Source organism: Amblyomma americanum, chromosome 2 (assembly GCF_052857255.1).
Source record: "Amblyomma americanum isolate KBUSLIRL-KWMA chromosome 2, ASM5285725v1, whole genome shotgun sequence".
In the NCBI taxonomy this organism is placed as follows: domain Eukaryota; kingdom Metazoa; phylum Arthropoda; class Arachnida; order Ixodida; family Ixodidae; genus Amblyomma; species Amblyomma americanum.
Genome location: NC_135498.1, coordinates 162,905,961 through 162,918,515, shown reverse-complemented (window position 1 = coordinate 162,918,515; position 12,555 = coordinate 162,905,961). Strand labels below are relative to the sequence as shown.

At 49.0% G+C, this 12,555-nt stretch overlaps 1 protein-coding gene across 1 annotated transcript in view; it reads left to right on the top strand.

Moving 5' to 3' along the window:
• Window positions 1-438: 438 nt before the first annotated feature.
• Window positions 439-12,555, top strand: part of LOC144119224 (uncharacterized) — a 29,733-nt gene continuing 17,616 nt past the window's right edge. Inside the window, exons 1-2 of the mRNA XM_077651897.1 lie at window positions 439-636; window positions 3,795-4,069. Coding sequence (XP_077508023.1) covers window positions 471-636; window positions 3,795-4,069 — 441 coding nt within the window. The 5' untranslated portion in view covers window positions 439-470. The remainder of the gene's footprint in view (window positions 637-3,794; window positions 4,070-12,555) is intronic.

Genomic DNA, 12,555 nt, shown 5'->3' with positions numbered 1-12,555 from the left:
CTAGTTGCACGAGGAGGCCAGTTTGTTGCTGTTTTTGCGGATGATTGTTTTTATAGTTCTGACAACAAATTGCATATACCCACGTCAGGTGTTCAACGATGTATCGGAAGCTGTAGATAGGCTAATCAGCAGCACATTTTCGTGGCAGAAGAGGATGGCAGTTCGACATTCCGTTTATTCCTCGTCCTCCTTACCTTTGCGCATCCACACCACACTTTACTTATATAATCACATTCCACACGTAAATGTCCAGTGATTTAAGAAAAAATAATTATCAACATTAATTGTCCTCCACACAATATATAAATCTGTTCTCACATTCACTGCGCTTTTCATTTGATTCGCACATGTTTTGCAACATAATTTTTTTTTATTTTACATGCATCACTCGCTTGAGCTACATGAAAGCGGAAGAAGAAAATATCGTCGCCTCCATGCTGTCTCACGGTCCTTCTCGACGAGCTAACTCGATGGGTAACGTTATCAGCGCCGCGTCTCCAAACGAAAGCCCCGTCTCCAGCACCAACCAACTGGCCGTCCACGCAGAGAACTCTGCGGGTATGATGGATGAGGCCAGTGCTTGTCTCAGTGATGTCCCGAAGGAGGCAACTACAGGGTATCCGGTCAAGCGGCTTTGTGAGTGCCATTTAAGTTGATACTACGACTTCTGCAAAGAGAAATTGTTTACAGGCTTCCATTGATGCGCTCCTGTTCTTTTTTTTTGCATTGTATTTCAGGTGAAAGGAAATGACATCTGTCGGACACAAATACTACGTTAAGAATCCAAGGCCTTTCCAAATCGCATAACCAGACCATAGTGGTAGCGTCTACATCACCATCTCCACGCATGTAGGAAGCACTGGTTAGGCGATTTCAGGCTATCCTAGGTATATTGACCCCTGCGTTCTATTAACACGATAGCGTTAAGTGTCTCGTTCGGCTGAAAATCTGGCGTTCATCGGCGTTGTGACCTTAAAATTCTGATTGGTTGAAAGCGTCAGGGCGTCAGGGCCAAGTGACTTCGCCTAAACGCAAAACTGGTTGGTCAAGTAATGAAATCTTCACTTCCTGGCGTCGCCAACCAGGCAGGCTCTCTGTGCGCAACCAATGAACTCTATCGCTCAACACCCCTAAGGTAAAGTTGAATGTCCCTTATGTTTTTAATAACGTTTTATGCCCTCTCACTTGCACACAAAACGTAAAAAAGAAGCCTTCCATCACTGATATCTTTGGCGCTATCAGGAGTTATCTGCACTTTTCATTCCTCTTCATAACGTACCTCTTTATGGCGCCTACGGTCCACTTATTAACTTTGACTGTTCGGCTAGTAATTCCAATCCTGTTCCTTGCTATTGTGGGGATCTTTTCCATAGTTACCTAGTATCCTGCCGGTTTCTTCTCTACCTTCGCTACCTACTGTTATACAGGGTGTTACGTGCTTACTTATTCATTATCAATTCGACGCCATCATAGACCTTCTAGTCCATCTCGTCATTGGAACCAAATGTCAGTGCATAACTGTAGTACATTCCATTTGCACTTAGGCATGATTACGAGGACTGTTACCTCTTTTGAATGCTTAAGTATCGATCGGCATTTCTAGGCCACATTTTTACGGGTCAAAAATGCAACACAACATTTTCTCATGTTTCGTGATTGCACATTATGGTGTGACAGCGGAAGATTTTCCAGGATTTTCAGTTAACCATCATACCAACCATATTTCTTCTACCACTTTCTCCCTGCTTCATTCGCTAATAAGTTATTTTGACAAAATAGCGCAACGCAAGCATTCAAAACCGAAACATAAATTGGCTTTCGACCAGGACAGAACGTTATGAATACCATCATATAACTGCATATGCGCGCTTTGAACAGCTGAATTAGCAATTGCATGCAATTCAGTTATATTTGTCTAAAATTATTAAAAGCAAACTCGAACTTTTTTCGTTCTGAGTGGTTATCGACTCGTGATGCAGATCGTGATGTCAGAGACGCAATGTCACCCGTAGAGGTCATGAACGAGAAATATAATTTTTTTGCTCTAAAACAAATCTTCTCCCAGCTCCGAAATTTTTCACAAATTATAAGAAAGCTAAATTGAACCGACTGATAACTTTTCAATATTATGAGTGTAATAAAAAAAAAACACCAGAGTTTCTTTTCAGTACCATGAACTGCCCTAACATAGCTGAACTATATTAAATCGCATTTATTGCCTGATACCTTCACAAACGCCATAGCTTGACAGACCTCATTGGTTAAATTCCTTGCGCTTAATTTTGACAGACAGTTTGCAGTGGCCGTCTCTCGGGGCCTAAATATTACACTCTCCGCGCCTTGAGTTCACTTATAAGCACTGCCTTGACGAGTAGCTGCTCTTTCTTTTAAGACTCGGGAACGGAGGCTGATAGATCTGCATGAGAGGAGTGGGCAAGGGCATGTTCTGCTCTGGTCAGTGGCCAGGTTTCTCCTGTCCTCTCAGTGGGGCTTTCTAGCTGGTTGTACATTGGCTAGCATACCTTACTGGCCTTCGGAGTTTGCTGCCATGAGGCAGCACATCGGACTAGATTGCTTGTTATGAATGGGGTTTGTTTTTTATATTTTTCACCTGTGGAATGTTTGCCAATCCCTGTTTTCGAATCCACTGTCAACGGCGCACGGCGTGAATGAAGTTGCTCTATAACCATCAATATAAATTTAAGGATCTACAATAGAATGCACTGCATCCGAATAGACAATTAGGTGTAAGCTATGAAGCTTATAAATGACCTCATCAAAAAACTTTCGAAAACTGTTGGTCTCATGCGGCGTCATTGTTTTACTTTTCCAAGAGCAGTTAATATTCTGCTTTACAACTCTTTATTCTCATCCGCGCTCAACTACGGCGCACTTGTATGGGGAACCACAAGCAAAAATAATATTAATGATCTTCACTTGCTACAGAAACGTGCCATCCGCATAATTTGTAAAGCACCCTATTTAAGCCATACGAAGGACATGTACAGGCAGCTGAACATTGTTAGTGTAAAATCTATGTACACCTATAGACTGTCTAAACAATATAAATTAGAAGAATCTAAAAATATAAATGCATTAAAATTGCTGGCCGGACTGGAAAAGCACACTCCTACCTACCCAACGCGCAAGCCCGAACAATGGAATGTGAGTAAATGCCGTACGGGTTATGGAAATCAAATGTTGAAATTCCAACTGCCGACAATGCTAAATGATTTCTTGAAGGACAAGAACACAGATATACAATCTGTTTCATTGAAAAACCTAAGAAAGAAATTTGTATGGAATTAGAATGTGAACATGTTTTTCTTATTCTTTGGAACCATTTGTTTTTTTTTTGCATTTACTTCTGTATCTCTACTTTTTACCAGATATATTTCAACTATCTTATACGGGAGTCTAGGTTTGTGCACGCTTCTATATGTTATGTAATAATTTCATTACCTGTATGTCTTATTGATGTATGCACAACTTGGACTGGCGTATGTTTCACTGTCACTTATTAGTCTGCTTTATGCACTTATATATATATTTTTTTAATACTGCAGCAGTAGCTGCAGATTGCGTTCCCAAAATCCAAATGCTGTGTTTTCTTTTCTCTTTTTTTTTCCTCTTTTTTTTCCTTTTACCATGCGCTGCCTCTGTTTGCCATGTATTGGGGTGCGGGCCTAGTCAAGCCTATGTCAGGCTTTTTGTCTGTACTCCAAACATCCTTGAGATGTTGAATAAAGATTGTATTGTATTGTATTGTATTATCTTCCTTTTTTTGGATGCAGACCCTTCGACGGAGCCCTTCGGAGAGCTGGCCGACTGGAGCAGCCCCAAGGACACCGAGTCCGACCCTGCTCTGCCTGGCTCTGCGCGGGAGACTCCTGAGGTGTCCCGCTCGGGTCCACGGCTTGTCTCGGCGGCCTCCTCGGTGTTGGCGTTGACGCGGGCCCTGCCGGCTCCCGGCCGGCTCTCGCCCTCTTCCGACGACGAGCAGCGGATGCTGCCTCCGCTCGACAGGCACGGAGGCAGTCGTGCCATGACGGATATCCTCTCGCGGCAGGTGAGGCTCTTTCTGATCCCTAGCGGAACAGGATAACGAACGAGGCGTACGTTGTTTTCGCAGCGAACTAAGCGTAGCTTTTTGGTGGTTCCTGTCTGTCCACTGAAGCTGGGACAATTGCCCTTAAACGATGGTGCTCGCACTTCATCGTTGGCCGCCGTACAAAAGTGCTGGCATCATAAGCAGGAGTTGGACGAATGCACGAAGGCGCCAGATAGATATAGCTTCCTGCCGAAACGGGCATGGGCATGCTTGCTCCTGGGCGAAGTCTGGCCGAGCAGACAGACTCTTCTAACAGAGGACAAAAAAAACCCACCTCGGCTTGTGTTTTGTTTATTCACGGCCAACCAGCTCTCCTCCCTGCGTAATCGTGCAGCAAGACATAGCGGTGCAATAGGCGCTCCTCAGATATAAGGTCAACTTGCCGAAAACTATTAGTACACATCCTCGGTTCGCCGCTAAGCTTGACAGTACTTATGCTAACGCAAAGCAAAATCCACTGCTGTCCCCGCAACCATGCTTCGTATATACCCAATTCACTATCAGATTTGGTGGGTGACAAGAGTGTCTTGAGTGGCCACCGTTTACCCCCTCAGCCGCCATACTATTGCGAGCCTCGAAGATAATAAATTGAAGGAAACACTCAAGCTCTGTTTTAAGGGTATAACCCGAAAGCGTAATGGATTAATTCCCATATATGCAGAATTGGTCATTCTATACTTCACATTACTAGTCACTGGGAGCTCTCGTATCGCTTCTGGCACAGTTATGCAGCGGTTAAGCAATAAGCCACTGCCCGGTGATGGCAGGTGCTCCCAGCGGAGGGCCTTGTGTGACTCAGGTTGCTCTTCTCGAGTGACTAATCGATAATTTAGCTGCCATATGACACGGTGGGCAGCTTTCTCTCTATTCTTTGGGCAGGTTGGGATGACGCCGCGACGTGACGTCAACTAGGTGGGCCACCTGCCTCCTAGGTTGCTTCTCTGGCGGTTTTCGTGGTTTTTTCGATCGCGTTATACGCTTAAGAGAAAGCTTAAGTGTACCCTACAATTTTTTTCTTTACAACGAGTTATTTGTCTTCTGGATTGAGCTCTTCGGAGCTAAGACGGGAAATGTCATCCAAGACAGATTATTACGCCGATGGCGCTGCGAGGTTTGCTGCCAATTTCATCATCGACAGGTGGGCGCGGGCAGGGACAGCTAGCCAACTCCCGTCCCTAAAAACATAAAGCGATAGATCAGTGCATATGCTTGAATGAGGCCGTACAGAGGAGTGGCGGCGACGAGAGAAAGCTGGCGGCAAGACCATGACCACGAGGGCGGCAATATAGGCAGGTTTCAGCCCGACAACAGACGCGACGTCTTTAGTCATTGATCTCTAGAGTGAAGATCTTCGTCTCACTGAGGAGCATGTAGTGCCCCTTGCGCCGCGCTCGGCACGCAGGCAATGGTACCCGGCGCCAGAAAAGAAGTAGGAAGCTAGCCTAGGCAGCCGCAGCCCGAGCCGCGCAATGAAAACAGTTCTAACCTCAACGCTGTCGGAGCTGCTTCTTCCTCGCTTTAGCTCCGAAAGATTTTGCGAGCCAGCTTCAAACACGCAACCCCATCATCCTCCATGGATTCCCCTCGCTGTTCCGCCGTTCCTACCATCCGCGTCCTGTCCCATAACGCTCAACCTCTCGGTGAGACGGGTGGCCGCGTTCCAGCCAGTCAGGCCGCCTCCATTTTGGCCCAATAGCTCCTGCACCTGGCTCCTGCAGGTTAAGGCGCGTTTCGATCTGCGACGTATCTCCAGCCAGGAGACCAGGTTCCTCCGCCTCGTGTCGTCCCTGCCTCCTGACGTCGCTGAGGACATAGTGGACGTCATCATATCGCCGGACTGGCTCAACTCTTCCACACGTTGAAGGCGGTTATCATCGACCGCAAGTCAGCGTCCAAGTGCAGCAAACTCCAGCACCCGCCCTTCGCAGCTCCTCCCTCGCATGTGCCAGCTACTTGGAAACTCCGCTATTCAGCACGATTTCCTTCTGAGTGAATTGTTCCTTCAGCGTCTTCCCCAACACATGGTCCCCATCCTCGCAGCTGTGGGGGATGTTTCATTAGACAATATCGCTGAACTTGATGGCCGTGTTCCGTACTACTCTGTTGGAGATGGCGCTTCAAACCCACCGCTGGGCACCAGTTGTTGGATGGGGGCTCGGAGTCGCTCTCGATGGCACCACAGGGCAGGAACGACGCTTGCTCGAACTCCACCGCGACCAGGAGGACAGGACTGCCGACGAGTTAAAAGAGTTAGATGATGGGAGGAATGTTACGAGAGGGTTTGTTTACATGGATAGAGATCAAAACGAACTTCTCTCCGAAGAGAGGGTCTTAATGTAAGATCATTGTAAAAGGACCACGATAGAGCATCCGAAAAAGAGCATCGAGGAGGAGCAATAAAGGAGAGCACCATTTTCACTGCACTCGCTGTCCCGTTTTAAAACGTTCTAGGTCCCCAGATTCCCCAGGTTGAGGACGTCTCCGCCAGGGTGGGAGTGGCCTAAAACTTGTATTATCGCGCACAAACACGCACCACTGCACACAAGAACACGCCTTCGTCGCGTGACGAGCAAGGGGAGAGGAGGATGCCCTCGGGTCCACGTCGACAGCGGAGGGAGATGTTTTCTTACCGGCCGAATATCCCCACGCGGGGTTGACACCTGTTCTTTAGACGTCAGCCGATGCGCCGTCAAGATCGCATGGCAGGGTCCAGTATCCGAAAGGGACGCTTCGTTCTTGGCGATGCCTGCGAAGGCTGGCAGACGATTCGCGCTAATCCGCCACCGTTTTCCCACGCCGACTGTCTTCTACCGGGAACCAGGCCGCATTAGTTCCCTCAGCTTAGTCAAGGGCACTTGGGATTACCTGCCGCTCGATCAGTGCGGCGGTCTCTCCGTTTCGCCCGTAGTCCGCCCGGCCGACGCTCTTCAGGGTACTCGGGTCGGGAACGTGCGAGAAATTCTCATCGCGTGGTCCGGGACCATCCAGAAGAAGCTTAGTGTTCGTTTCCAACAGGTGAGCCCAGCCGACGACGCCGCTAATACAGACGGGCTGACGCCCGAACATAACTCCTCCGCGGCCCCGAAAATCTCGACGGGCCAGCGCTCCCAACCGCAGGGCATGAAGAGATGTTCTTGCGTCCACGTTGATTTCCTGGCTTGCAGTATCAACTCAGTAGACAAATCCAAAGCACCAAACCACCAACAAACGATACCTTATATGGGACGTTTTGAACAAAGCACAGCCCCACACGCTAGCGCACGAAATTCACTCCAGACCCGCCAGGCTTCCTTCTAATGTCAAACAAAATCCTGCTCGAGAATAATGACCCCTAACTTTTGCCCGATATAAGGTAAAAGCGAGCGTCCGCGTCATATCTGAGGTCGCCAAGGACAGACTGCCACGTTGTACGATAAGCGGCGGTGTGTCAGAGTTTACAAATTTTGAATAGAAATTTCATTCCTTATCGATCCAAGCTCTGATCCCTCTATTACAACAAAATATCGAAAGTCTGCTTAAAATTTGACCAGCGCTCAGTTTAATCTACGGGTTCTTCTCAAAGAAGCTTGATTGCTCGAGACTGAGAATCAATGTTCCGACTCAACTCTCAAAGATGCGACTGCGCATCACAGACCTTACTGACTCTCGTACTAGCGAGATGCGCCTCTTAAACTCATTGTGTCAATTCGACACCTCGTCACAATCATTTATACACAAAGTTGCTACATTTCTTCTCCACAATACATAATGCAGCTTCACTTCATTAGGCTAATCTAAGAATACCGCAATCAGCTAACTAACCAGGCGCCGCTAAACACAAGTAGGCAAATACGTACAAATACACCTATTTTATTGCCTCCTGCAATGCATTAGCTACACTGTCTCTAATGTAGCAACAAACCCTTGTTAACTCACCGAAGTCTGACACGCTCGAATCTACCGAGCACACAAAAGCAAATATGTGCCGAAATTAAGAGACAAAAACCGTCTGTCGCGAATGGTTTCCATTAAGGAATCAGCGTCTCATCTACACGACTCTAGCTACATTCCTGTGAGTGCCCTTGTCACTTGGTAGCACGGCAACTTAACACTCTTGATTGCTATGTCGATGGCGCATTAACGTTTATCGAAGTTATAAGAAAATACAACCATATCAGATCAACTACGAATCGTTAGCCAAAACAAAGTAGCCTTTTCTTCCCCGATTTCACAAACCCCAAAAAAGGAATAAAAAAACATCTACTTCTATTGGCTACGCAGGGTGAAAGCTGACTCACCACCCCCGCGTTGAAAGGATTAGCCTTTCAGACGCGCCCACCGGGGTCGCTCTTTGACTGATTGTCCTGCTCTCAAGGTTTCACAAAAAGGTACTGGAAAAAGCCATTCCTGACCGCTACTGTCAAATGCACAAACCCTCGACGCGCTCAAACGGTCCTGGTAAAACACGCAAGGTCGAGAACCGGCTCCTGACGACGAACCGCGTCCAGCTCGAGAAGCTACCCTTTTTTCTCGTCCCAAGTAAGTTCGGCTATGCTTTGGCCCTGAGCTATTCCCGGAACTCCATGCTGAAATTGAAGGACCCATCCTCCTCAAGTGCACGTGCAGAATTGGCTTAACACACATGCATGTGTAGTCTCTGTTACTGTTGCTCGATCCCTGCGGTGGCGTGCGCCGGGTGTCTCGCAACGTTGCGCCTTGTGATCTTTCCGGCCGCTTTTCTTCTTTTCTTACCTCCTGTCTGTCCGGTCGATGTGGTCTCGGTCTTCCCGCAGGCCGATGCCTCTTGAAAAACGCCGCTCTTGTTCTGCTTGCAGGATGCGGTCTTCCATCTCTGTTACAGCGCTGATGTTTAGAATCATTCACGCACGTCGCCTGACCAGTAACGTTTGTTGCTAATTTGCAAGGTTTAATGCGGGAAGCTTTTGCTTTGCCTTCTGCCGCATTTCTAACGGGGCTATTTTTAGCACCCGCCAGCGCACCGGAATTTAGGGTCTGATGTCTTGTCTCTTTTTTTCTTGGTCCTTGCCCTTTTCCTTTTTTCCGCCTAGGCTGTTCCTTGTGCGTTTCCTCATCACACCTAGCTTCTAGTTTATCATTCGCACCTCGGAAACCTTCATCTAAGTCTAAAATGGTCTCGTTGCCTTCGCTGCACAGTGTCAGCTCTACACAGCTGACACGAGAACCTCCTACTGCCGAGAAGTTGGGCCCGTCCAAGTTTAAACTGGCCTCTTCGCAGCGCGGTGCCAGCTCCACAGAGCTGACAGACGGACCTTCCTCTGCCCCGAGTTCAGCAGTTCACTTTTTAGAAAATAGTCCTCTACCGCCTGCTTATCGCACTCAGTGCCTTCCTCGGAAAAGCACTGCTCATCTACAGTCGGGCTATCGTCCTCTGCATCAACCTGGCTCTCCGTACTGCATTTATATCCGTCTGCAGCTCCACACACTTCATACGCCAGCTTCGCAGATTTAGCCACAATTTGTACACTGACGCCGCAGTGCCTCCATAACTCGAAGTTGCCCCAATTTGCAATGCCAACAGGGTTCCACTCTGTTCCCCATTTGATACCTTTACAGAGCCGTCTGTTCTCAGCCTCGGCTTCCACCTGCTCTAGCTCCGCTGTTAGTTTCTGAATAGCTTCTTTGAGAACTTTTTGCTCCTGCAGCTCTGCCTCTTGTTTTTGCAGCTCTGCCTCTTGTTTCTGCATCTCCATTTCCTCAGTTCTTTTGCGCTGCTGTTTTTTTGCCCACCTTTGAGTGTTATTCCAAGAAATTTCAAAATCATCTTCTAATTCTGTTTGAAAACTTTTGATTGCCTGGATAATGTCCGAATCTCTTGCGGTTTTCTCAACGTCGACTCGAAACCAATCGCACAAAAACCAAAGTTCTGCCCTCGAAAACCTCGTCAGGTCCACGGTCGCTGCATTTAAAAATTGTTTTTTCTCGCTTATGGTGATTTTGAGCTTCTACCACTGTCCTACAGACATACACCCGATCAACCAGCAGTTAAAATTTTTAACCCAGAATTTGAAGCCTGGAGGATCCAAAACAAAAACCAAGCACTCACCCGCAGATGCAGCACCATGTCTCCCGGTTCATCGCACTGCTGCCAACCAGTTGTTGAAGATGGCGCTTCTATCCCACTGCTGCCACCAGGTGTTGGAGATGGCACTTCAATCCCACCGCTGCCACCAGTTGTTGAAGTGGGTTTCGAAATCGCTCTCGAGGGAACCATCGGTCAGGAACGACACTTGCTCCGACCACCGCCACCACCATAAGGACAAGACTGCCGCCGAGCTAACGGAGTTGGATGATGTCAGGAAGGTTACTAGCGGGTCTGTGAACAGTATTTACATGGATTGAGATCAAAAGGAACTTATCTACGAAGAGAGGGTCTTAATGTAAGATCATATTAAAAGGAGCACGGCGGAGCATCCCAAAAAGAGCATCGAGGAGGAGCATTAAAGGGAGCACCATTTTCACTGCACTCGCTGTCACGTTATAAACAGTTCTCAGTCCCCAGATTTCCCAGGTTGAGGACGGCCCCACATGGGTGGGAGTGGCCTAAAACCTGTATTATCGCGCACAAACACGCACCACCGCACACAAGAACACGTTCTCGTCACGTGGCGAGCCAGGGAGAGAGGAGGACGCCTTTGGGTTCACGTCGACGGCAGAGGGATATGGTTTATAACCGGCCAAAAGTACCCACGCGGGTTTGACACCTGCTCTTTAGATGTCAGCCGACGCGCCGGACAAGATCGCATGGTAGGGTCCTGCAGCCGAAAGAGACGCTTTGTTCTTGGCGATGCCTGCGAAGGCTGTCGGACGGTGCCCGCTAATCCACCGCCGCTTTCCCACGCCGACCGTCTTCCACCGGGAACCAGGCCGCATTAGTTCCCTCAGCTCAGTAACGGGCATTTGGGATTAGGTACCGCTCGATCGGTGCGAGGGCCTCTGCGCTTCGCCCGGAGTCCGCCCGGGCGACGCTCTTCGGGGCACCTGGGTCGGGAACGTGGGAGGGATTCTTTTCGCGTGGTTCGGGGCCATCCCGAAGGAGCTTAGTGTTGGTATCCAACAAGTGAGCCCTACTGACGACGCCGCTAATAAGGACGGGCTGACGCCCGAATGTAACACAACTCATGGCTCCCCAATGTCAGCTCTATGACCAGTCCGCCTTCAACTTCTCCTGCAGACTCCCAGCTTGCCAGCAACGAATGTCGACTTCATGCTCTTCCCAGCCGGCTCGGTGTCCTCGCCCCCTTACCACGCAGTTCATCGCGGAATTTCCGCTCACGCCGCTGCTCCCCGCCACCTTCGCGTCTTCAGAGACCCAACCATCTGATGCTCAGCCAGACACCATCACCTCGGCTGTATGCTGGTACCACCGTACCTTGGACATCTCTCTCGCAAGTGCACCCACCTGTGCTCCTGGTCAGAAAACGCTGCGACCGGCCACTCACGGTGGCAAAAGGTGCTGGTGAACGGGCACGCTGCCTTTTATATGTTTCGGACAAGATCACTGGCGCTCGCTTCCTGGTCGACAACGAGCACAGGTAAGCGTCATAGCAGCCTCTTGGACAGATCGCTGTCGCAACAACCAAGCCTCTCCACTTCGAGCGATCAACAACTCGCCCATTCACACGTACGGCCTCTTACGCTTAACAATGGGAATGCGCCACACGTTTCGTTTGATCTTCACTATCGCTGACGTCTCGCAAGCTGTTCTCGGCAAAGTCTTCCTCAGCTTCTTCAACCTAGGAGTCGAGATGCAATCTCATCGCCTTATAGATCTCAGCACGCACCTCTTCGTCGACAGCGTACTCTCCACCGCTGCTGCAAAGATGCTTCGCGCTATCGTCCCTGTTTCGCCGTGTGCGAAAGTTCTCACAGATTTTTCCAACTCGATAAAGCCGCACACCAGAGAGTCACCAGTGAAGCACTCGATCACCCACCACAATCTGACTTCCGGACCTCTGGTGTTTGCTCGCCCTCGCCGCTTGTCTAAAGAACGCCTCGCTATAGCTCGCCGTGAATTCCAACACCTGCTTCAACTCGGCAGAGTATGCCCTTCCTCCAGCAACTGGGCATCGCCACTTCACTTGGTGCCAAAAAAAGACGCGGGAGACTGGAGGCCATGTGGAGATTACCACGCTCTCAATGCTCGCACTTTACCAGACCGCTATCCACTTCCTCGCATACAGGACTTCGCATCAAATTTTGCTGGGTGCACGATCTTCTCTGAAACTAACTTAGTGAAGGCTTATCAAATTCGCGTGGCGCACGCTGGTATTCCGAAGACAACCATTACTACACCGTTCAACCTCTTGGAGTATGAGCGTATGCCATTTGGCTTGCGCAACGTCGCACAGACTTTTCAGCGGACTATCAACGAGTTTACGCGAGGCCCCGACTTCATGTTCGCTTACATCGATGATCTCCTCGTC